The sequence below is a fragment of the Heloderma suspectum genome, chromosome 2, assembly GCF_057233095.1.
Source record: "Heloderma suspectum isolate Gila_16-S chromosome 2, 16-S_ref, whole genome shotgun sequence".
NCBI classification, from domain to species: Eukaryota; Metazoa; Chordata; class Lepidosauria; order Squamata; family Helodermatidae; genus Heloderma; species Heloderma suspectum.
The window spans coordinates 290,880,136-290,907,129 of record NC_139459.1 but is presented as its reverse complement, the minus strand read 5'-3'; the positions used below and the strand labels follow the sequence as shown (position 1 = coordinate 290,907,129).

Sequence of the window (26,994 nt, the reverse complement as noted above, 5' to 3'; positions counted from 1 at the left end):
TATTAAAAACTTGACATTTTTAATGTGAACTTTACAAATACAGCAATGAGAGTTCAGATGACTTCACAGAAAACAAATTTTTAAAAAGACATAATTTGTGATATCAGGGAGCTGAACTTGTCAAACCTGGAAGATCTCAAAGTAAATGCAACTGACCACAAGTAATATCTCATCTTAAGAGTCTACTCTGTGGTACTAATGGCAGTGAAGATGCAATACTTTTAGAGTTATTGTGAATATTCAAATTCAGGGCACTCAAAAATTAGCACATGACCTTTAATCTTGCTTTAAATAATTTATTTTGAGTTTGAATGTTATATGAGTAACACCAAGAAAATGATAGAAAGCAGGACATTAAAAAATGAGTGTGCATAACTGTATCCTGCTCTGTAAGGTTGTATAATATCTTTCATACTGTAACACAATTTTGTTTCTTACTGCCACAATGATTGGAGTAAAGAAAGACCAGCAGAGCTTCCACCAGATGCAGGGCCTGTACCCAATCATCTCCTGGATATTGTCATAAAATCTGTTCACACCTAAAAAAAGAAATAAAATGTCAGTTTGTTGAACCCAATAATGAATGTGTGCGTGTGTGTGTGTGTGTGTGTGTGTGTGTGTGGCTTCTGAATATATCATAAGGCCTTTCCAGATTATCTCCCAAAGGTCTTACCAACCACAATCTAGTGCCAGTGGTTCTATAGCTCAGTCCCCAGGTAATGAAAAGATGGAGGTAGCCTTGTTGCCAGGGGCCAGCCTTGCTGAAGGGGAATAACAAGATTAGTAGTGGGTGGTGGTGGTGGTGGATTTTAGCACTGAGAAATGGAACACACAGCCTATGGAAGAGGGAGGATGTGAAGAACAGCCATCCAAATAGCCATTATACCATTAGTTCTTGTTATAGGGGTGATTACAGAATTGTATTTTTCCCTTGACTTAACATTGTGGGTTGAGTGCAGGGAAAATGCAGTTTCCCAGGACCAGCAGCGTTAGAAGGGGGAATGTTGTCTGCATCCCACATCAGGTACTGTTGACACCTTTGCCTTTCTTATATATATACAATGCTGTCTAGAAAGACACATAAAGCAGGGCAAAGGTATGCCAATCTCCTAAACAAAAAGTCTTTGTAGCATATGAATTGAAGCGATTTTTGCTTAGATTTATACCCAGCAATAATCTACACTATGATACTTTAACAAAGAAGTGAAGAAATCAGAGAAGTCAACAAAAGAGTCATTAAAATTTAATAGATTTAGGGCGCAATCCTATTCAGATAGCAGCCGCCTCTGAACTCAGAGGCAACCGCCTATCCAATGCAGGGCAGGAGAAACACGGAGGGGATTGTTCCCTCCGTGCTTCTCCTGCCCTGCATTTTTGGCTAGACAGCCGATTGCCATTGTCTAGCTGTGGGAGGGCCGAGTGGAGGAGGAGGCTGTTGTATGACACACTGGATGTGTTGTACAGGCATTTCCACCCACCCCAGAACGCCCCGTTTTGGCTGCTCTGCACTCCTCTTGTGAGCATGGAGGATGGGGCTGTTCCATGCTGCCTCCAAGGCAGCCGGAAGTAGGGGGAAGTCAGTTCTCCAGGAATCGACCTTGGAGTGCGGACTCTGAGGACAGTTACCGGAAAACCAGATATCCTATGGCCGTCTAGCTGCTGTCTAGCAGCCATAAGATTGCTCCCGTACTAAAGGTCTTATGGAACTGATCTGAAATGGCTCCTTTGAAGACATTAAGGTAGATAACTGAAATATATGTTTTTAGGCCTTTTATGGATGCTCTGCATCTGAAAGCAACCCATAGAATCTTTACTATGTTGCTTTTTGTCTGTAGAATAATAATTTTGCAGCTCATTATAATGATCCAGGCTCAATCCTTGTGTACAGTTAAGCTGCTTTAATGGGATTTAAGCAGTTCATGTCTGGGACTGCAGCCATGGTTCCATTTCATCCTATATATGGTCCATACCATTCAATTTAGGACTAAACCATTAAATTGCAAACTGATATGGCAAATTATATAACCTTATAGGGTTGCAACAACAGTAGGGTTATGCAGTATTCATAATTTTCATTTCCTTAAAAAAATTAACTATTTTATATAGGATTGAGTAAAGAACAGGTTTAATTTCTAAATTATGAAATATGCTCTTTTAAACATTACAGTACAATAGATACCAAGTGGACACACCCCTACTTTGATCGGCTTGGAGCCAGATTCTGTCTCCATGGAAGGTTTCACATCCAGCACATGGGTAGCCCATACATTATTATAATGTTCCACAGTACGTTGCGGGCACTTATTGGATGGTGTGGCCGCATACTTCCTCATCACTACTTTGTAAATATTCATACAGTTTTAAACTATTTAATAATTTGTTCACTTTTCAAGAAGTGGAGCTTTTCTCTGTTGAACACTCAAGCAAGGGAATGCTCGTAAACCTTTAAACCAAACGAAACCAAGGGAAGGTTCTCCTACAGCAACCTGTTTGACATGTAGTACTTTGAAGAGAACTGGAGTTATTTAAGTTATTATTCATTTTTTCTAATATGCTGTAAGTCTAGTTAAACGAATAATAACAGGCTATACCACACTATAAAACGATCCTCGTACACACACACACACGCAAGCACATAGGGCAACGCTATTCCCACCTCATACATTCCATGGAAAGAGGATGCCATCCATGCTAATGAAAGTAGTACTTAAAAAAAACCCTCCCCCACTTCAACAGCTGGGATGGCAAAAGTTGCCTTAAATACTCTGGGCATCTGCTAAGAAAAATGTGGCCATTACAGACAATTAAAAAAATCAATTTTAGGTAAACATAATGGGCAGTATCCCAGTTGACACTGGCACTAATGTAAATTACATTGCGCCAACATTAATCAACTTCTAGCACAACAGCAGTAGTGTTAGCTGGTGTGATGGGTTTGCCTGGAACACCTGTAGCACCAGCTAATGTCATTGGTGTTGCACTAGTGGCAGCACTGGCGCAAACTCTCCCGCCACCCAACGCAGGACAGGACACGTGCCGCCACTGGCCGCCACGGCTCCTGACCGCTTCCTCCTCTCCCTGACCCCCGTCTGTCTCCTTCTTCCCCCATCTCTCTCCCTTCCCCCACCCACCCGGTCTGCCTCTCTCCTCCCATTGCCCACCCACCCTGTCTCCCTCCTCCTCGCCTCTCTATCCCCCTACCTACCTACCACATTGCCGTTGCTGCCGCCACTGCCCACTCTGCAGGGTGGATGAGCTCTGTGAAGAACCAAGCTGGCCAGCAAAGTGGCTGGCGTGGCTTTTCAGAGAGGCAGCCATGCCCAAATGCCTGGCTCAAGGGGTCCTTCCTCACAGCCAGGCATTGTGGGAGGGGGTGTTCCTGGAGATCGCCTGTACTCTGGGTGATCTTGCCAGGGACATCCCCCCTCCCACAGTGCCTGATTCGAAGGAAGGATCCCTCAGAGCCAGGCATCTGGGCGTGGCCAACCCTCTGCAGAGTGCACTGGCCACTTTCCCAGCCGATGCACTCTTCAGAGAGCTCGGCTGCCTGCCGGCTTGCTCTAAGAGGATCCACAGAGCAGGGCAGCAGCCATGGTGATAATGGCAATGGCAATAGCAGTGTGGTAGGTGGGGGGAGTGGGGTGGGAGATATTGCGGTGACAACAGCAGCAAATGGTGGGGGTGTGGCAGCGACAGGTCCTCCTGGCAGGGTGGGGGAGGAGGTGCCCATGAGCATGCAGTTTGATGCTTCTCCCACTCCACTGCCTGAGGCAGGAGCTTCACCCCTCTTCATGGGAGGGCCATCCTTGGCCAGAAGTCGCTTATGCTGGTACATCATCTAGTGGCAACTTGGATTTTGCTCAGTATTTACTTCTTTTTATCTGGTGGATCCTTTATATAACTTATATTTATTATTTATTTATTTATTTATTATTTATTTATTTATTGCATTTATACCCCGCCTTTTTTCCTCTTGCAAGGAACCCAAGGCGGCTTACATTATCCTCCTCCTCTCCATTTTTTCCTCACAACAACAACCCTGTGAGGTGGGTTGGGCTGAGAGTCTTTGACTGGCCCAAAGTCATCCAGTGAGCTTCCATGGCTGAGTGGGGACTAGAATACAGTCTCATTACTTGTTTTCATAAATTTTAAAAATACTAAAACATCACATACCATAGCACCAGGATATGGAGATACACTCAAAAAACACAAGAAATAAGAGACTCATTCCACTCGCAGAGTAATAGTCGAAAAGCTTGAACACATATAGTCCACCCTGCAATGTATAAGATGTGTTCAGTTCATCACACTTGATTTAAGATTTCCTTCCCTATTAACCTTAACATTAAATTTACCTTCCCATTTCAGTTCTGTTTGCATTATTTAATATCTAGGTCTGTGAGTATTCATTGACTACTTATCCTGGCGTAACTGTGACGTTTGGGACCATACAACAAATATCCCTGATGTGTGCATACATACACACACACAAACTGTGATGATGGCTCTTAAGCTAAACAAATGAGACACATAATGGATACTGAAGGAATAATAAACTTGCAGATGTCTTGCCTCTGTGCAAAAATACGTTCCATACTACATATTTCATGTCTTTAAGTCATAATACATATTTTATTGTTTTTGTTGTAATTTATAGCATACAATACCTAGAGAAATTTATTCTATGATGTGTTTAATAAATTAAAAAAAAAGTTGTCATGGCTTTTGGCTTCTGCAATTAAGCATGATTGACTGACATTCCATACTACATACAACATATACTGTTGTTGAGTTGAACAACTTCATGAAAACTATTGGCTATTGATGATAACAAAGTCTGTATGTGGTTCTTCTGTCCAAGGATGTGTGAGAATTACCAAAACAAGATGCAATTCTCATTGGCTGGAAATTAATCAAATAAGCTGAAGGTTTAAGCATGGCATTAAGCCATGAAACATCCCTGCAAATATCAGTATTATGCTCATCCACTGTGTTAATCTCAAATTCTTTAGAAGATATCAACATTTAAAAGCTTGGGAAAAGTTGAAATCTCTCCTTTCTCCCCATAGGCATACTAGAGAGAACTATAATTCTTAACTCTGTTTAGTAGAAAATGTAACCATAATAAATTAGGGATAATAAACCCCTGATATATTACTTACCTGAGTAATATTGGACAGTCCTATTAGATAGGAAATAATGCACACAACAGCAATGAAAATTTCTCTTCGACTGCGTAACAACTTTGGAAATTCATCCACTAGAGCTGTTATGAATCCTTCAACGGTACAGAACTGAAAGTGGAATTAGAGGTTACATACAAATCAAGCCAACAACATTCAGTTCAGCTATATCCTAACATTCTGCTTTATCCAAACTTTTCTCCAATTGGGTAGAGTCCAAAAAGCTTTTTGGTGGTGTAGATTATTAGTTGAATGTACAGCTGAACAATAGGAACAGGGCTGACCAATATGCCCAGTTCTCACATACTTTGATAAAACTCAGGTTGGCTCACTGCATGAGTAATGGTATAACGTTTACATTCTGATCCTACATTAAAACATACAGTCAGGGCCAGAAATACTGGAACAAGGATAACTGTTTTGGCAGTTGGCCTCTGTATACCACCACGTTGAAGTAGAAAGGAAACACACCCAGATGGGAGCAAAGTCAGGGCTTTCAGCTGTAATTCAAGGGGTTTGACAAAAGTGGGGCACTAACCATTCAGGAAGGACAGCCAGTGGCATACACACACACACATCATTGGTGGCTCATACGTAACAGAACAAACCAACATCATTCCAAACTTAAGGATCGCCTTTAATACCTGGATGAAAATCCTTTGCAGTCAATGACTGCCTGAAGTCTGGAACCCATGGACATGACCAAATGCTGAATTTCCTCCCTCGAGATGCTTTGCCAGGCCTTGACTGCAGCTGCCTTCAGCTGCTGCTTGTTTGTGGGTCTTTCTGCCTTCAGTCTTGTCTTCAGTAAGTGAAAAGCATGCTCTATTGGGTTGAGATCAGGTGACTGACTTGGCCATTGAAGAACATCTCACTTCTTTGCCTTCAGAAGCTCTTGGATAGCTTTTGCTGTATGTTTTGGGTCATTATCCATCTGCAATATGAATCGGCGTCCTATGAGTTTGGCAGCATTCAGCTGAATCTGAGCAGACAGTATAGCCCTATACACTTCAGAATTCATCCTGCTGCTTTTATCAGTAGTCAGGTCATCAATAAGCACCAGGGACCCGGTTCCATTGGCAGCCATACATGCCCATGCCATAACACTGCCTCCACCATGTTTGACAGATGATGTGGTATGCTTTGGATCATGAGCTGTTCCTTTCCTTCTCCATACATTTCTCTTCCCATCATTCTGGTACAAGTTAATCTTGGTTTCATCAGTCCAAAGAATCTTATTCCAGAACTGGGCAGGCTTTTTTAGGTGTTTGCTGGCAAAGGCTCATCTGGCCTGTCTGTTCTTGAGTGTTACCAGTGGTTTGCACCTTGTTGTGAAGCCTCTGTATTTACATTCATAAAGCCGTCTCTTGACTGTAGATGTTGACAATGACACGCCTACCTCCACAAGAGCATCCTTGACCTGGCTAGATGTTGTGAAAGGGTTCTCTTCACTATGAGCAGAATTCTGTGGTCATCCACTTTAGTTGTCTTCCGTGGTCTTCCAGGCCTTTTGCTGTTGCTGAGCTTGCCAGTTAATTCCTTCTTTTTCAAGATGTTCCAAACTGTTGTGTTGGCCACTCCCACTGTTTTTGCTATCTCTCTGATGGGTTTATGTTGTTTCCTCAGCCTAATGATGGCCTCCTTCACTCGCATGGACTCCCCTTTGGACCTCATGTTGGGAGTGCCAGTGAACAGCTACCAAATGTAAATGTAACACCCAGAACCACCTCCAGGCCTTTTAACTGTTTGATTGGTCATGGGGTACCCAGGAAACAGGCCACACCTGGCCATGCAGCTGCTTGTCAGCTATTCGTTCTATTACTTATGAGCCACCAATGATGGGTGAGTGTGTATGCCACTGGCTGTCCTTCCTGAATGGTTAGTGCCCCACTTTTGTCAAACCCCTTGAATTACAGCTGAAAGCCTTGACATTGCTCCCATCTGGGTGTGTTTCCTTTCAACTTCAATGTGGTGGTGTACAGAGGCTAACTGCCAAAACAGTTATCCTTGTTCCAATATTTCTGGCCCTGACTGTAGCTGGATTATTTGCAGAACAACGTTTATGACTATATTAAAATATACCAATAAAAATCGGAAGGGCATTATCTTTCTTTGGTGTAATGTGGGACAGCTCTCTGGACTAACTATAATTAAACTAACTTACTCCTGCTGAGGCATTTAGTCCTATTTGAAAATATTTTTGTTCTCCTCGGCGTTTAGTGATTTTAAGTGATGCTTTTAAGTGTACTTCTTTTGATTGTAGGGTTCAGGTTTTAATTTTGTTGGTTTTTAAATGTTTGCGTTGTTATGTAAATCTCTGGGGCGGTGCTTGTTAATTAATTAATTAAATCTAGACCTCAGTTTATTAAATATATTCAACCTGATTTACAGTTCCTTGTGCACTCTGATCCACAGGCAGAGCTCCCGTGCATGGTTAAGTGGGTAACTAAGTTTCTTTTTACGGTCACTGTAAACACTTTATTTAACATGCAGGTACAACTTAAAGCTGTTTCCTTAAGGTAAATGAATGCTTCCTGCACCACCACCTACTTAGCATGTGGCATTATGCCATCAAATTGCCAATTGAAAGAATGTTAAGACAGGCAACATGACAGTAAGCATGCATTTAACATGTTACAGCTAGGCTGAGGATGATATAGCACGACGAGACCATTTTGGGGCGGTATTCCTGTGGTGATACTAGAGTGGGAACATTTCAAATTATACTATGAAACCAATGGAGAGATCAACAAGAACAACAAAATAATCCTGAAAGCCCTTAGTATGAAAAAGTCCTAGGCTACTTTTCTCAACTATTTCATTAGCCTAAAGTTAAGAATATGTTTGACCCAATTAAATTCACAGCAGTTTCCTCAGAATGAATGATTAATGTTCTTTTTCTTCTTTTTTCTTCATTAAAAAAAGAACTTTAGGCTTCATGAAAGATGAACAAAAGGAAGTCTTTAGTTTATTTTCAGTCCCATTATGAAATAGCTATTGTTGCTGCTTATGTACTGTGTATATACTCTCAGCAAAATCCTAAAGTAAGCTGGGCCATGAAAATTCAAGTTTGAATCAAGTTTGCACCAATTATTATATCTGGGTTTCTTTCTATCACTCTGTTCTTTGTGAATAAAGGAGATTTGCAAAAATTCCATATTTTAACTTTTCACTTCCCCTGAGATGTAGGTTAGATCTATGACCTGCCACCCAGTGAATTTCATGGATGAACTGTTCATTATATGAAGCTGAGACTCCCACACTCAAAATGCAACCATCTTGCCTTCATTTGTTGTTGTTCAGTCGTTCAGTCGTGTCCGACTCTTCGTGACCCCATGGACCATAGCACGCCAGGCCTTCCTGTCCTGCACATTATCCCGGAGCGTGCTCAAGTCCATATTCATTGCATCAGTGATGCTATCTAGCCATCTCATCCTCTGCCGTCCCCTTCTCCTTTTGCCTTCAGTCTTTCCCAGCATCAGGGTCTTTTCCAGAGAGTTTTCTCTTCACATTAGGTGGCCAAAATATTTGAGCTTCAGTTCAGTATCTGTCCTTCCAATGAGCAGTCAGGGTTGATTTCCTTTAGGATTGACTGATTTGACCTCCTTGCAGTCCAGGGGACTCGTAAGAGTCTTCTGCAGCACCACAGTTCGAAAGCATCAATTCTTCGGCGCTCAGCCTTCCTTATCGTCCAGCTCTCACAGCCATACGTTACTACTGGGAAAACCATAGCTTTGATTAGACGGACCTTTGTCGGCAAGGCGATGTCTCTGCTTCTTACTATGCTGTCTAGGTTTGCCATAGCTTTCCTCCCAAGGAGCAAGCGTCTTTTAATTTCATGGCTACAGTCATGGTCTGCGGTGATCTTGGAGCCCAAGAAAGTAAAATCTGTCACTGCTTCCATTTCTTCCCCTTCCATATGCCAGGAAGTGATGGGGCCAGATGCCATGATCTTCGTTTTTTTAATGTTGAGTTTCAAACCAGCTTTTGCACTCTCCTCTTTCACCCTCAACAAGAGGCTCTTTAGATCCTCTTCACTTCCTGCCATTAGGGTGGTATCATCTGCGTATCTGAGGTTGTTGATAATTCTCCCGGCAATCTTAATTCCGACCTGTGATTCATCCAACCCAGTATTTCTCATGATGCATTGCCTTCATTAGTGCAATGTTAATTAAAGGTTTCAAAGTCAGTCTTATATATAAACCAGAAGGCAATATGAACATTTAAAGCTTTAATACATAAAAGCGTGGAGAAATAACAGCTGTACCATGGGACACAGTGGCTCCACTTTGTGAATGGCCCAGCCAGATGTAATATGGTACACTCATGCTGGCATATGGGCAACCTGCTAGCACCCCCACCCCTACCACTGCTTCCTCTATAAGCGAACTGAGGAAATGGAAATGCTCTGTATGGCTGAAGACAGAAGCTGAGTTGTCATTAGTAAGAAAGCGGCTTGTGTTGATGTCAAGAACAGCCTGGCTTGAGAGAGCATCCATGTAATAAGCCCAGTACCTAAACTACTAATAAGGAGGACTAAGGACTCTATAGATGAATGGAACTGATATTGATGATGAGGTGAGGGTAAAGTCAGTTCCTTTCCTTGTTACATAGGACACTGGGGGAAAGAATCCAGGGCAATCAGGGGATGTAATGAAATAGGGAATAAGTCCTTCACCTATACAGTAAATGGGGACATGGAGGTCAACCTTCACAATGTTTGGTAAGATCAACAGTCAGGGTGAAGAAATTTGTGCTACTGTAACAGCAACTCATAAGAAAGGATAATATCCTACTGCCCATTTGAAGCAATATGCACACTTATTTTGGGGTCTAAACTATCTTGAAGGGGATGGTTCACACGAAAGAACCTCATACTAACTCACAAGCACAGCATGAAAGAAATTAAAGAAATATTACAAGAAATGCTTCTTGAGATATTTTTGATATCTATTTTAGAATGCTTGTGCCAATTCTACTTTCCTGAGCGGGAGATAGCAGTCTTAAGGATGATCTTTGGTTCAGGTGAGGAGAGGCTTTAGTCCTGTTCTCAGTGTGGTTGAGAGAAAAAGAATGGCAAAGGCTCCTGTGCTGTTTTCACGAACCAAAAACACTTAGAGTAACAAAAACCAGTGAGAGATGTATGTTACTGGATTCCAAATTATAATAAATAATGCAAACACATTTTAAAAACAGTATTAAATTTATGAATACCACAATCCAAGTGCTATTGGTACTGTAATGCTATAACTGGTAAAGAGCCAAGAGCAGAGAGAAGTCCCTTCATTTGTCTTCCTAGTGCATAGGGGAATTTCATTTGTCCATCCTCTTCCTTGTACTAAGATTAAACTGCTGTGATTAACAGATTTGGGTATAGCTGAATATTAAGTCTGCTCTCCTGCTATGAACAGGTTTGATTCTGTTGTGCATTCCTTTCCCCTGAAGGTCCCAAGTGCAGGAAAGATCAGAATTTTTTTTAAAAGAGCTATTTAGACTGTATCATATTCATGGTAGCAGTATTGCTCTCAGGAGTAGACATTTTTGACAGCTCCCCCTGCCCTCATCTCTCATTTTGGTGTCTTCAGTAAAATTAACCTCCTGAGAATCTACCAGACTGCTCTTACTTAGAACTGCTGCCTTCAGAACAGAACCCAATGCCTATGCCTTTATGCAAGAGAGAATTTTAGCAGATACATCTTTCACCACTGCAATACTATAAAGGGGAAAACTGCAGTTGTCACTTCTGTCTGGCAACCTTATGCATTTGTTGGACTCAGAGACTTTTATTTCCACATAATCCCTTTAGATAAAAAAAGAAAATACAAGGCTCTATATTGCCTAGGTTCGAATATTATTTTAATATATGTACTGGCTGTCTATTTTCCTTCAGTTTACAAAGGATGAAGATCATAGAATCATAGAATCATAGAATAGTAGGGTTGGAAGGGGCCTACAAGGCCATCGAGTCCAACCCCCTGCTCAATGCAGGAATCCAAGTCAGAGCATCCCTGACAAATGGCTGTCCAGCCTCGTCTTGAAGGCCTCCAGTGTGGGATTGCCCACCTCCTCCCCAGGTTATTGGTTCCATTGTCGTATTGCTCTTACAGTCAGGAAGTTTTTCCTGATGTTCAGCCGGAATCTGGCTTCCTGTAACTTGAGCCCATTATTCCGTGTCCTGCACTCTGGGATGATCAAGAAGAGATCCTGGCCTTCTTCTCTGTGACAACCTTCCAAGTACTTGAAATGGTCATTTTAAATTCCTTTGGCAGTTGAAACCATATCCTTTTCTGTTTATCACTACAGCAGCTCTCTGCAATTTGTTCCCATGTATTTGGTGTTATTAGTTTTTCCATGCCTCTTGAGTTTGTTCTGTGCAACAGAGTTTTCTGAAATTGGTTATCTGAACCTACTGATTATCCCAATTTCTTCAGAACTGCATATGCATTTATTGAATTCTTCAGAAGAAATGGTTTGGCCACATTTAGAAAGAAGTTCTTAAACTCATGCATTGCCCCATATCGCATTTAAACTCAAGAGGCCACCTTCAAACTTTGGTTTATGAAGTTGGCTTATTTCAATAAATTATAGTTAAGATTAACCATAGTTTAGGGTTTGGATATAAGGTTAAATTGCTGTTGATTGAAAATGGAGAGAAAATGGAAGGAAATCCAGCTATGCTGAAGGTCAGGGGAGTGCATGAGCCGAAGGCTCTTTCACATAACTCTAAGTGCTATGTGCTATGGCCCAAATGAGGCCATAGCGTTTCTGTACTGAATTTGTGGTAACAGGAATGAGCTACACACTCAAGTGCTCCTCCTTCTTCCCTCCCTTTCTGTTCTTTTTCCATGTGTTGGCTTCAGAGGAGACTTCCTGGTTTGTTAAACCACAGTTTGTTGGTGATGTCCAAACTGGGAATGTTTAAATTCTCCCTACACAGTTTGACATCCTGGTTTTTAAGGAGAGCTTAAACCAAAGTTTCCTTGGTTGGACATCACAGGGAAATTGTGGTTTAAGAAACCATAAACTCTCTTCTGAAGCTGGGTACACAAGAGGATGAGGAAAGGGGAGCACTTAAAGAGGGTGAGGAAAGGGGAGCACTTAAATTCATTACTTGTTCCTACTCCAACAAACCATGGTTTATTGGACTGGAAATGTTACATCAGAACTAGGCCAATATGTTTGGTTCTAGGCCAATATGTTTGGTTCTAGACCAATATGTTTGGTTCTGCTGGCAGCCTCTGTATTTTATAGACATTAGCTGACATTTTACAGTGATAAATGTCTTGTGTTGACAAAAACATATCATGAACTGTTGAAGACTTGTCTTCCATAATAATTATTTTTAAAAAACACTGCATCTGTATTACCTGACTGTCAATTCCAAGCATAAGCAACATGGAGAAGAACAGTACTGCCCACAATGGAGATACAGGAAGTTGCGTCACTGCTTCTGGATAGGCTAAAAATGCAAGCCCAGGACCTGGCAAAAATGCATGTATTGTTAATTTAGTGATTCATGCAAGCTCTAGTGTCCTAGTTTGTATTACAAATTTACTGATCTTTTTATTATAATCTGTATACCTTTTTTCAAAGTATAAAAACAATAAAGATGAAAGAGCCGCTGATCAGGATTGACAGCAGCAGCTAGAGGTATGTAAACTCTTTGATATGTAAAATCCAAGACAAAAATAGAACCATATGGATCAAAATAGAATTATCATTGAAATCAATGTCAAAGACTCCTGTGACGTTACACGTATGTATATTATGAGTTGTAGTCATAGATATGTATTCCTGTTATTGACTCTGAATTTCATGGTGAGTATATCTAGAGTGAGAGCGGGATGAGTGACAGGAGGAATGGTGTCTTAGCATATGGGAGATGATTGGCTGAGTGAGTGAAGGGTGTGTGTGATATATAAGATGGGTGCTGTGCTTGTGTGAGTCAGATAGGGTTTGTTAAGGAATAGATCAGACAGAGGGGGGTGGTGTGAGAGATGGGATTTATGTTAGGTCTGTAAAGAGTTAAATTGAAGAGGGTCTGAGGAGACAGAGTGATTAGAATTTGTGTACGAGAGGATATACATAGATAGAAGCTTTAAAAGTTACTGATTTACTGTTGAACATCTTAATGTTATAATGAATAAATATTTATTTTTTTAAATAAAATCCTATGCCTTCTGCTCTTGGCTACGTAAGGGTTAAGGGAATAATACAGGTTATAATAAAGTGTGTCCTCACAGCTCAAGAACAGAGTAAAAAGGGTTGGACCTGGGCCTAAAGGTCCTGGTGGCAGTGTTACTGTATGTGTGTGGGCAAAGGGAAGGTATTGCCTGCTGTGGTAAAGGCATTAGTGAAGAGGAATTCTCACTGGTAAGAGGCTGGAATGCCACAACTTCCTAAGGACATTCAGACCAATCACTGCTGTTGTGGTAAAAGCAAGCAACCAGTCTACTAGAATTGTGAGGACAGCACTCTTTGACCTTCCCAGATCAAAGGATTGGGTCATCTCATTTTCAGTTGGCTGGACAAAGGACTACTGGACAGTGAAATATTAGGTGAGACTAGCAGTGTTTAGACAGAGTTAATTTCTCCAAGTACTAGCTACTGAAACAATAATATACTGCAACTGTTAAGAGGTAGCACACCTGATTTTGCAACATCTTCAATAGGACGTTTGGTGACGTGAGCCATAAATCCAACAATGGAGAAGATAACAAAACCAGCAAACATGCTTGTGCAAGAGTTTATGCAGCACACTATGATGGAATCCCTAGGGAGGAAAAAGAGAGAGTAGAGGAATCAGGTGTTTTAATCGCACTCCCACTGGCAGGATAGATTATTTTATCTATAATAGATAAATCCTATTGACACTGGATTATAACTATGAATTTGTAAGGTTAACTGTTTTGGTTAAAGAAGAAAATCTCCAGTTGTTGTTCTCCATTTGAAAAATGATCCATTATTTTATCTGTCTCTTATTATGGTTTGTATCTAAAGATGCTGTATACAGTTTACATCATATATCATATTGATATGGGTGGCTGAATGAATCTCACCCAGGAACAGACACTGTATTGGAAACTATCAGCAGTCAGGGGCTCATGCAGACCAATTTAGGATATCAAGCAGACCTCCCTCTTCCATATTCTTTCCCCCATCAACTGACACCTTCAGCATTCCATAGGTCCTGGAAGCCACCAAACATGGGCCCTTATTGGGCAATTTTTTGAAAATGTATTGTTCTTTTAATTTACAAATGAATACTTCTGAATATCTGGGAGTCCCCCAAGTATGCAGAAACAACTACTTTGTTTTCAGATTGACCTGTTTTGTTTCCAAACTGATAGGCACCAGACTATCCAAATTTGGCATTAGAAGGATGGATAATTTCCACCTTGCACCTCATCTAGAAGTCCCAGTGTTATAGGTAGGGCCTCTCCTTGAACAATACATCTGCCACTCTGACTTTAGTATGGGAGGAACATGGGCAATTTCTGGTTCCCTGTGTTTAACCGGAGAGGTTCATTCCATTTAGACTTCTCAGGAACTCTGTACACTGGATCAATTTTTCTATATCTATAGTTCTGGAATTGTAGGCTACTAGAGAATTGTAGTTGTTTTACCTGTATACATTGTTGTTGAAAGGGTTGTAACTTCCAAGAGCAATCAGTGAACCAAGACCCAAACCATAGGAGAAAAAGATCTGTGTGGCAGCATCCAGCCAAACCTAATTATAAAGGACAAATACATGCCTATAAGCTTAGGATTGGTGGCTTGTATATAATTGCAAAGGTATTGCTAGGCTAATAATAACAAATGCTAACATCAACAACAACAAAAATATGGTTATTGAGGTTACAAAACTGGAAAGCTTACCTCAGAGTCTGAGAGCTTCTCAAACTTAGGAGTTACATAGAATAAAATGCCTTCTTTTGCTCCGGGTAATGTTACTCCACGGAAGAACAAGATAAGCAACATGATATATGGATATGTAGCAGAGAAGTATACCACCTAATACCAAAAAAAATGAAATAGTTTTGGAAACAATGGCCAGGTAGAATTCTCTCTGAGTAAATTTAACATTGGGCTTAAGGAACATAGAGGGTACTAAATCCAGTTTGTTGTCATGAAAGCTGAGAGAGATGCGATAGTATTCTGCTCTTCCTTCTTGCATGCTAGGTACATGGTCTCAGAATTTCCACTCACTAATGTGCAATGCTAAACAGCTCCATGCTCAGATATCAGTTTTTTGGTCTGCCGCTTCAACTTGTCATTTTTGATTTTATGATTTTTACTCATGTTAAATGCCTGCATTTGTAACAATACAAATCTTGCATAGCTCAAGTAATTAAAATTTCAATTTGTATAGCAATAAAAACCAATCCATATATAGTATTTAAATTTTATTTACAGAGGTATTCAAATGGTAAAAAAAGAATAGCATTTATAGTATATAGTAAATCACTTGTAAGGATGTAATCAGCAAGACTATGTATTTTGATAAATAAATTGTTAGAATACTAACAATTCGACTGCAGTGCTTGGGTTTGCAAAAGATATTCTTACCTTTCCCGTCCAGCCTACCCCCTTCCAGATGCAAAAATACACTAAAATCCACGCAATTGCTAGAGTAATTGCTAATGGCCAACGGATCTGGCCTGGTTTTTCTAGTCCATCTGTCATTTGGTGCATATTACGTCTGAAATCAAAGAAGAAATGTATGAATATCTGTAATTTAGCTGGTTTTGTACACATAGCAAGAAAATAACTACACATATTCATAGGAATGAGAAAAATATCCTTCTTGGCTTACTCCCAGAATTCCAGAACAGCACTTGTCATGTTGGTGGTATTTGCTATACTGTAATTTGAAAAACAGTGGTCCGTGTTCCAGGTGTTATCACAGTGTCTCCATGGAAGATTCTAATTAAAAAGGTAGGGATGGGGAGTGGGGAGAGAAGAATAAAAACATCAATGTTTTATAAGCCAACATAACCTAAGGTATATCTGCTTTTCTAGAAATGATGGCCAATGTGGAAATTAATTTAGTTTCAGTTTTTCAACAGATTAATCTTCCCCAGGAACATCACACTTGTTTCTCCAAGTAATATGATTTTGTTGCAGCTATGTCTCTTAAATGTTCTTAGGTTTCCTTACACTACGGAGACTTCTGAAGACACAAAGAATATGTTGCATTAAGGGAAAGGAAGGACGTCTTCTGATCTAGGGGCAGCAGAATTGCCAGTCTTCAGAGGTACACCCAGAACAGTGACTCATGTGATGACTTGAAGCAGCAGATCCTGAATGAGTAGCTCCCTCTTTGCCAGTGCGTGTGTATGAAAGGTGTGATTGGGGTGTGTGTGTGTGTAGCAGTGGTGTGTATCAATGGTGTTTGTGTGAGAGAGTATTGGCTGTACTGTAATTGGAGAAACAGTGACTCATGCAGAGGGCTTCTCTGAGGGCAAGGAATTCTTGTTCTCACAGAATTTACAAATACACTTTTTGTAAGTGTAGGTCTGACATCCAAAATGTAATTAAGGATGTGTGAGACGGTACTAGTAGATCTGCATTATATCTAAAGTGGAGTGGAAGTGCAATTTAAAGCCCTAATGGGCTATGTGGGTAGGGGATGGTGAGCCTTCCCCCACCTCCATTTTCCTCCACTAGTCAGTGGACCACATGCCAGCAGTAAGTGAGGCCAGAGTCTAAAGCTGGTGGACCTCACCACTCTCTTCTCTGCAATACATAGCATTCACACAATTGATAAATACACACACACACACACACCCTACCTTTTACACACACATACTGGACTATGCAGGCTGGGGAATTGTTTCTTTTCTGTTAAATGAGAAAGGAGAGAGGAATTCAAGCAGCCAGCTGAGCATCCAGGAAGAGGTCAATCTTTTCCTGGATTGTCAACTTGTTTGAATTCCTCTCCGTGCACTGAGAAAGGGGAGTCCCTTTTGCAGTGCACAGAGAGGAACTACCAGAGCAGCTCCCTTTTGGCCACTGCTGCAGTGGTGAAGAGTGTCTTTCAGGAACTGCTTCAAGGAGCTCCAGCCACCTTGTGGTGGTGACTCCCAATTGAGCTGGCTTCTCTTGCCCTTCTCTGGGGGGCAGGGATTCCTACCGCTAGACTAAAGGGCATATTTATTTAAAAATATTTCTAGGCCACCTTTCAGGGCAGTATAAGTGATAGGAGAGTTCAGAGCACCCTACCCACAATTCCCTTTGGTGATTTCAATAGCAGACCTACCCTTGATTTAGACATGATTGGAGAAGTTCCACAATTGAAGACACTGGCTGGCTTCACACAACATGACAACCCACAGGTTGAGTATGGGTTGAGTGCGGGTTGTTGTTGAACCATGGGTTGTTGTGTTGTGTGAAACCAGCTGTGCTAACAAACCATGGCTTGTTAACCACAAACAATCTACAGTTCATAACCCAAGAACAAACCGTGGTTTGTTAGTGTGGCAGCGTTCACACAGCACAACACACAGTTCAACGACAACCAACACTCAACCCTCAGTGTGGGTTGTTGTGCTGTGTGAACCCAGCCACTGCTGTATGTACTTTGGGTTTCAGCTATCAGAAGTTTGGAAACACTGGCTTAGCTGGATGTGCTGTCTAGCACAGGAGAGGAGGAGCCCTCCACATAATCCAAATATTTGCTTTTTTAACAATGAAAATAAATGGGTCCCAAAATTGGGATTTCTTCTCAGAATAATTATTGTTCAGTTCTCTCTATGAAGCAATTATAATTCACCTAGTATTCTTTTTGCTGAAATCTGCTCAAATCAAGCTGAAAGTTCCAATTTGCCTCCCCCGCCCCACCCCAATAGGGATCAGCCAGGGTGACTGTTCTGTGGCATCACAAATGCCCATCTTCCTTTGCGGCCTGGTTGGTGAGCATGTGTGATGATATCAGAGATTCAGTCTGGATGTAACAGTGGCTGGATCTGTATGGTTAAACCCAAATCATACCACTACATGTGCACTAGATTTTGGTATGCAAGACCAGAAGAGCTGCTCCCACTGGTGTCCAAATTGTGACACTTTTTAGACCCATATCATTAGAAATTGGTATCACGTACTTCTGCATATTTTTTCTTTAAATGCCTTTTTTTATTCTGTCCAGAGATTAAGCTCTGTTGAAGTTCTGGCTGTTGTGCAGCTGATGCAGACAGAGTAACAGCAGGTGCTGCTTCCATCGTCACATGCTAGGTAAAGCTACACCTATTTAATTTCTGCATGTCCTGTCCTGTACCTGGTAAGTGTCCTAGGCCCTCTGCCCCTTACAAGGAACTCAGCAGCCACTTCCCTTTATGAGGTAAGGCCTAGCAGTTTTGAGGTAAAGGAAGCAAAATGAAGGACGCCCCTCAGATAGAAGTAGTCACACAACTACTGCTAAAAGATGAGGCCTATGTAGGGAACAGGCCTAATCTACCTCAGTCACATGTGTTACACCATTCAGATGTAATAGTTGCCCTTTATTTTCAAGACATTTCTCCTTCCCTTGGATATGGAGCAGATTTCACCAGCCCAGAGAGAAGCCCTTCTCAGCTGTTTCCAGGGCTAAAGACAAAATGAGTGAAATCTGCTCACCACCCCAACCAAAGGAAAATAAAATGTCTGAGATAGATTAGGCCTATTCTCGGCTAAGACAAGAGGCCTAGGCAGAGAACAGGCATATCTACCTCAGTCATATGTGTTACACCATCCAATGGCTGTCCTTAATTTTCAAGCCTTTTCTCCTTGTGTGTGTGGGGCGAGAGATCTCCTTCTGGCAGGGAGTGACAGAAGCCCTTCTCAGGTATTTCCAGGGCTAAAGACAAAAAGGCATTGTTTTCCCTCCCTTTTCCTTGTAGTTGCTCCATTTATTTCAAGAGGGAGACAAATAAAATAAAAAATATTTTCCTCTATACTGACATACTGTATAGGATGGTGATTTGGGGTGTGTGTGAATTTGAATCATAAAACCAGCTCTAATACTAACCTTGCAGTCTTCACTCCCCTCATCTCCACTCCTATGTAATCTTCATTGCCAGCGAGGAAAGACAATGCAGGAATCTACAAATGGTAGATTTCCTGAATTTCCTTTATCAAATCCCCTTTTCAGTCATTTTAATGAATCAGTGCAAAACAAATTCAAGCCTCAAAATCAGTAAACCCTATCTACACACTAAAGGAGAGAGCAGTGGGTTTGAGCAGTACTTATGTCATAATCAACTCAATCAATGTGCTTTTGCTCTGCCTGGGAAATTTGAATCTTTAAACAGGTTTTTAAGAACAACATACTTCATGTAGGACCAACCCTCTGCCCCCCCCCTCCCGCCCCCGAATACTGTATGGAGATGGAGAACAGCTTTGGCTGGAGACTTGTTCTGACATTACAACCATACACATTTCTACATTGAGTGAGATCTATAGTGTGCTTTGGGCTCACTGTGCGCTTCCCCCCCACACCTCTCTTTCACCACTCATCAGGCACCGAAGATCAAACATGTGAGCCCAAGGCTCACTTCGATATCTCCATGCATAGTGTTTCAGATGCGAAGGGGTAACTTCTAAACAGACCCTAGAAGAGCCTTCCCCAACCTGGTCCCCTCCAGACATTTTGGACCTTAGCTTGCATAAGCCCCAACCAGTGTGGCCAATGGTCAGGAATGCTGGGAATTGCAGTCCAAAACATCTGGGGGGCACCAGGATGGGAAAGGCTGTCCTAGATCAAGAAGGGGAAGGGGAATTGTTTCAGTTTTCTAGTTGTGATATGATACCACACAGGAAGAGGCCAAGAGAGAATCCTCCAAAAAGTGTATATGGGTAAAAAACGTTTAATTCACTAAGAATGATTCAGCTCTGCATGTCAGGTCTTCATCACAAAAACTTGTTGGGATCCCTAGTAATTTCAGTTTTAGCAATTTAGTAATGTTAGTACAAGTCTGTCCCTTTGGCAAAATGGCTGCTTTGTTAGTCCACATTCAGGTGTTTTGCTATAACATCTCATTTTTGAGTGATTCAGCCCAAGATCCAATTTGGAGGTACATCTTTATCCTTATAGTATTTCACCAGCCCAGTAGAGGCTCAATTTTTAACTCTTCAATAGCCGTTTAGGGAGGTTTCTCCTTTTTTGTCCCAAACAGAGCACAATGAAAAAACATGCTGAGATTCTCAGGGGAAGCCTTACTCCATGTTCCCCACCACTGAAGTACACTGTTATTCAGTAGGTTTGGAATATGTTGCCTTGTTGCCTGGCTCCATTCCTGCCTGCCAAGACAGATGTTTAAGCTAGTCTTTAGCACAGATAATGTTCAAGTGGCTTTATACTGCTGCTGCTGCTGGTTTATCCTATGCCTCTCTACTGATATGCTGATCATTTTGTGTTTGATTACTGTATTTTATTTTTGGTATTATGAGTTGCTCTGAATGACCTTTATGGAGAGGAAGAATGGGAGAGGACTGTTTTAAATAAATTAAATCAGGATTGGTGAAGGTCACAAACTGATGCTCAGTGAACTGAACGCAAATGGGACTTTTTTTCTGAGGAAACATGCAAAGAGAAGGTCTTAAATTACAAATTAAACCTAAGTGTGCGTGTGTGAAGTGGTGCACAGTCTGCTGCCTCCAAAGCCTAGCTGGCTTGTGCCAGGCACAGCAGGAGGTGTGGGATATTTCCCCCCCGAGAGTTGTCTGGCAGGGTTTCCCCCCCCCAATCATCCCCCCTTGATTTCAGTGGGGAGGATATTACCTACACTAGCTCTAGCCTTCACCACCACAAGTACAATACAATATACAATTATCTACTTCTATAATTATTTCTTTTTCCATCTGATGTTCGCCATCAGAATATTTTGTTATGTTCAAAGGTTACATTTCTACAAGAGTTTTCTAACATCCACAGGTCATTGGTGTGTGTGTTTGGGGGGAGGGAGGATTACCTAGGCTGATTTATAGGAAATAATAAACATCCAATTGGATCTAATCTAGATATACCGGGAACAATGGGATAGGTTAGTTGTTACACTCAGGTCTTATCAAATCAGGCAGAAATATAATGGTGGACCTGGCCTTGTAAATTAATATATGCCATGACATTTTAAATATTAGTTCCGCGAATCAAACTGATCTATAATGAGAGTTTCTAAAACAAGAGAAGGAAAGTTACTTACTGTGGTGAAAGAGTTATATAGGTAATATATGGCCCAGGAAATAATCACAATGTAGTAAATATTAAGCCAGAAAGATAGGACAGCAGCAGCTAATCCCACACCTGTAGGGAAAATGTCAGAGTGTTACAGATTGCTCATACTCTTAACAGCAGAGGATCGAAATATAACATCAGTGAAATAATAACACTTGGGAAAGCTTAGCATCAAATAAAATTACTTTGTGTTTTTCCATATGTATATGAAGATGATGATGCAGCAGGTAAGGCTGGCCCAAGATAATTTGCTGCCTGAGGCAGAGCAGCAAATGGCACCCCCACCTACCTCAGTCAAGTAAATAGTACCCACAGCCAGCCAAATTATTTTGGCACATTAGATAACCCCATACCCACACCCATCCCCACCAACACCTCTTTCCATCCCTGGCAATAAAAATACAATAACTAGCAATTTGCCGCCCTCTCATGACACCCCAGGCAGCTGCTTCACTCTGCCTAATGGTAGGGCCAACACCGGCAGCAGTTTTCACATGAGTTTGGAATGCAGTTTGGAAGAACTCTACAAGCCTTCTTAAGAAGGGTTGAACAGTGGTGTGTAAAATTACACCTTCTGTTTATGTTTCTGCTTCTGTTGAAAGAGATGACCCATTTGCCATGAACAGGGAACACCTATGTGAAGAGGTGAGGCTAAGAAGGGCAAGAAGAAGGGTAGCTACATTCACTGAATGCCAGCAAACTCAGGTAGTTGGACAAAGCAAAGAGGGTGGATCTTTAGGAAATGGCCTTCAGTTTCCAGATGAACTTCTAAGGGGCCTGAAAACGTAGCCATCCTACAGCTGGAAAATTATGTGTAGAGAAATGGATGCTGAGGATGGTGCATAAGGAATTGGTATTGGACAGAAAGAAAATACAGAGTGGAAACTCCTGGGTTCAAATTACTGCTCAGGTGAAAAGATCGGGTAGTCTTGGAAAGTGTGTGTCTCCCTCAACACACACATGCACACCTCAAAGGCAGAGCAATAGGAGTGTACGACCTTGGTTTGTTGTGAATGTGCACAAGATAAAATGTTGAAGTTCTCTGATCACTGGAAGTGCCATATAAATGCCAATAAATTAATTAATAATGATTATGAAACCATAGCTAGAATTCATGAGGTGGTTTGTTTAATCTGGAATAATAGCTATCCTGAGGAGAGTATCCATTCTTTCCTTGTTTCATAAGCTCATGGCATCCTCCCACAAGGTCCAGAAAGAAAATGGCTTCAAAATGTTTTGTCAGCATGGTATTTGTTAGAGGGATAAAAGGTGCAAATTGCACCTAGAGAATGACAAGCTGCACCTACACATTCAGAGATATGAAGAAATGTATTTTGCCAGATTTTACAAAAGGTCATATTTTGATCAAAGGGAAAATGTGCAAAGTATGAAATGTGGAGGCTGTATTGCTGTAGTTTTAAAACCTGAACTCTGAAGCTGAATTGGACTAAGACTATATGAGATGTGATACACACACACTATATCTATTTATCTGTTTCTGTATATCTATACACACACACAGAGAGAAACACAAAATGTATTCCTGAAATAGTTCATAACTAAGGGAGAAAACATTTCATTTCATGTACATCATTTGGTTTGGTTCCATAAATCTTGGAATAATGGATATTCATTTTGTGGTAACATCTGAGATCTGATGGTTATTTAAATATTATTTTATTATTTGTTTCAATGGACACCTATAGACTTGGGGCATATTTTAATATCATTTTGTAACAATGAGTTTTTACTTTAGAAAAAAATGGCAACTATTAAAGTGATCAAGATTTTTTTTCTTTGCATCTATAATGAGTGACCTGAATTTGCAAATCTACTACAGAATTAATAGCAATATATTTAATTCATTACTGTACCTTTGAACATTGGAGCAAGCTTCCAAACCCCAAGGCCTCCTATGGATGTGTATTGGCCAAGTGAACATTCTAAAAGAAACAGGGGAACTCCGGCAAAAAATAAAGTAAGGAAATATGGAATCAGGAATGCTCCTAAAAGGATGCAGAAAATAACAAATTAAAATAAAAATTAACAGATGTTTGCGATTTCACCACATGCATCATTAATCAAGGATTCCAACATTAATTTCCCCTTTTAATGTGGCAGAAGGAAAAAGTATTTTAATATAAAATCTATATTTGTTACTTCTACCCAGTTATGGAGTGCTATCTCCAGTGACAATTAATACAACACAACCATCCCTACTTTTAGAAGATGGACTAACATGCTGGGCATTCTCCAACCAAAGTTAAGTACATTTCAGTCCCACTGATTTCTGTAAGAGACACAGCTCAGGGTTGGATCCCTTAGCTTCAGTAATTGTAATGTAGTTGCTACACGTCTCCTTTGACACCATTGCCCTAAGCATACAGCCCTCTATCTCTAGCCCTACAATTTGCTATTGTGCAGCGTGAGCTGGATCATATGTTACAGAGAACATTTACATCTGTGTTTTTCTCTGGTTGTTTTTGAATGCAGTAGATGGGACCAGACTCCCTTACACCAGCAGCTAGTAAAATCATAAGGGCCTTACTTTGTGTCACAGTGAGGATTAGCTCCTGCTGAATACCCCAATCTAACCTTCACCTGGCCAGAGAATTTATTTTTAAATCAGTTGTGCCTTGCTTACTTTGGGAGTGACTGTTTTACCATAAAAGGCAAACACAGATGTTCTCAGAAGAAGCAAAGCATAGCCATCTTTCAAAAACTAGTTGCTGTGGCTGCTGCTCACAATAATGATATGTCATTATATGAAGTAGCCATGGTGGTCCTCACAATACAGCTAGGTGAAGAGTAAACAGAAGAGTCTTTGTGAGCGTCTTTGTCTCCTCCAGTTGGGCTGGATGCTGGTGGAATGGACTCTGCTCCCTCCCAAAGGATTCCTAAACAACCAGATGGGAACTCAAATACATGCGAGTTAGATCTGTGAATTATAACCATAGGACTGCAATAATGTTTTCACATGCCAGAGAATATCAAAAGTGGATTGTCACCTTTCCTCGAAGTGCCCACTTGTTGTGGCCAAAGCATCCAGTGGTGTACTGGCAGCATTCCAAACTGTAAAATGTGTTTAGGAAGTCTTGTCAAAAAGCATTTTATGCATTTCCTAACACCTATGCTAGTAGTTGTAACCTGGTCTCATGTGTCACTTCTCTGTTGGTGATCATTGAGTTTAAATAGGAAGACTTTGGTTGTAATAATAACACAAAAATACTCAGCACACATAAACTGAAATATGTACCTCCTCCATTTTTTCCGCAAAGGTATGGAAACCGCCACACATTCCCTAAGCCAATTGCATAACCCACACAGGACATAAGAAAGTCAAATTTTCCCTTCCAGCTGTCTCTCTCTGGGAGATCTCCTTTTTTCTTCTGCACCTTCACTACCAATGTCTTAGGCTTATCATTGGTGATTGAGGCATCACTAAGTTCTGTGGAGATTTGTCCATCAGCTACTTTTGTTCCATTTGTTGCCATGTCTCTAGGTTTAGATGGAGAGGCTCTCGCAGCTGGACGAGAAATGTCAGCACCAGTCCACGTGGACAGCAGCTTTGCGGCTCTTGATTACCCAACTAAGGATTGATGGGGTTGTTAAAACAACAATAGAGATTACGCTGGAATGTGTTAAAATCCAAACAGGTATCTTGTCGTAGGTGTCTGTATTAATCTGTAAAACAATATTAGGAGACATTTTTATTGGTGCTGTTACAGAAATTGCTCACAAGCAGCTAAATTCAAAGCCTTCCAGTAATTTGAATCATCCTTCAAATTGTGCCCTTGGTTCAAAAGCAGCCATGCAATTATATTTCTTATCTAAATAAGTGAGAGCAAGTGGGAGTTTAACTATTGACCTTCATGAAAACCCAACAACTCACAAACGAAATATGACACCTTTATGATTGTCAAGGCATGTCTTTTAAAGTTACACCCACTTCATTATGAAGTAGTAATAGCAGGAGAAGCGATAAGCAAACAATGGAGATGAACAGCTAAGGCCCCTATTAAATCTCTGCTTGATAAAACAGTCCATTCTTTATCAAAGTTTGGACTATAAAAGTTTAGAAAACCTTTACACTTTATCAGAGGTTTATGGGCTCTTTAAATGTTACCCTAGCCACCTACATGTCAGGTCATTTAAACGTAACTGCAGGTTTGTAGCAACTGCTCACTGAAAAGCTCCTCCCATGCCTCTAGGAAAACATTCAGAGTTCAGGTGGCCTCTTAAAGTATGCAAATCTAGTGTGTTATTTTGCTCAGCAAATTATTTTAATGACATTCCTACTTTTAACAAAATAAGACTTGTTAAGGAGGCTTAGGCTGCAATACTATACACTCACTCAGGAGTAAGCCCCATTGAGCTCAACTACTGAGTAGACATGTATAAGATTGTAGTAAGAGAAACTTTTTTTTAAACATTCAAGATTAACTCTGAACCATAACTTGTAGTTTCCCTTGATCAGGAACAAAGTAGTCATGCATATCAATGATTGTGTTTTATGGTTAGGATAGTACAGTATTGTAATACACATTGACAAATTGAAAGTTAATAAATCACCAGGTCCAGATGGTATCCATGTTAGAATTCTTAAAGAACTCAGATATGAAATTGTTGATTTAACAAAAATATATAACATATCTCTAAGATCAGCCTCTGTACTAGAGGACTGGAGAATGGCCAATGTAACACCAGTTTTTAAAAAAGGATCCAGGGGGGATCCAGGAAATTATAGGCCAGTTAGCTTAATGTCTGTAAACTGGTTGAAACCATTATTAAAGATAAAATTAGTAAGCATAGAGAAGGACAAGCCCTGCGAAGAAAGAATTAACATGGCTTCCATAAAGGTAAGTCCTGTCTCACTATGACAGAGTTCTTTGAGAGTGTCAATAAACATGTGGACAGGGGTGATCCAGTGGATATTGTTTACTTGGATTTCCAAAAGGCTTTTGACAAAGCCCCTCAACAAAGACTCTTGAGCAAACTTAGCAGTCATGGAATAAGAGAAGAGGTCCTCTTATGGATTAGTAACTGGTTAAAGAACAGAAAGCAGAGAGTAGAAATAAATGGAAAATTCTCCCAATGGAGGGATGTAAACAGTGGGGCCCTACAGGGATCTGTATTGGGACCACTGTTTTTCAACTTATTCATAAATGATCTGGAATTCAATGTGAGTGGTGAAGTGGCCAAGTTGGCAGAGGACACAAACTATTTAGGGTGGACCAAAAAAAATGGGACTGTGAGGAGCTGCAAAAGGATCTCTCCAAACTGGGAGAATCCAAATGGCAAATGCCAGCCAATGTAAGCAAGTGCAAAGTGATGCACATTGGGGCAAAAAATCCCAACTTCAAATATAAGCTGATGGGATCTGAGCTAGTTGTGACTGACCAAGAAAGAGATCTTGGAGTTGTGGTGGATAGCTTGATGAAAATGTCAACCCAGTGTGCGGCACCTGTGAAAAAGTCATATTCCATGTTAGGAATAATTAGAAAAGGAATTGAAAATAAAATGGTAAAGATCATACTCCCCTTACACAAATCTATGGTACAACCACACTTAGAATACTGTGTACTGTTCTGGTAATCACAC

The 26,994-nt window shown here is 40.8% G+C and overlaps 1 protein-coding gene across 2 annotated transcripts in view; it reads right to left on the bottom strand.

The window, feature by feature from the left end:
* Positions 1-26,994, bottom strand: part of SLC6A1 (solute carrier family 6 member 1) — a 136,083-nt gene that overhangs the window by 11,172 nt on the left and 97,917 nt on the right. The window contains exons 1-12 of one of the 2 annotated variants that reach the window (XM_084832465.1): positions 24,650-24,887; positions 23,268-23,399; positions 21,362-21,462; positions 16,000-16,109; positions 15,753-15,885; positions 15,063-15,197; positions 14,810-14,913; positions 13,832-13,956; positions 12,551-12,663; positions 5,163-5,294; positions 4,174-4,276; positions 439-539 (exon numbers count right to left, since the gene is read on the bottom strand). In XM_084832465.1, the coding sequence (XP_084688591.1) occupies positions 439-539; positions 4,174-4,276; positions 5,163-5,294; positions 12,551-12,663; positions 13,832-13,956; positions 14,810-14,913; positions 15,063-15,197; positions 15,753-15,885; positions 16,000-16,109; positions 21,362-21,462; positions 23,268-23,399; positions 24,650-24,887 (1,527 nt within the window). Of the gene's footprint in view, positions 1-284; positions 540-4,173; positions 4,277-5,162; positions 5,295-12,550; positions 12,664-13,831; positions 13,957-14,809; positions 14,914-15,062; positions 15,198-15,752; positions 15,886-15,999; positions 16,110-21,361; positions 21,463-23,267; positions 23,400-24,649; positions 25,078-26,994 lie in introns of those variants that run through there. The other variant, XM_084832464.1, reaches the window with a different exon arrangement.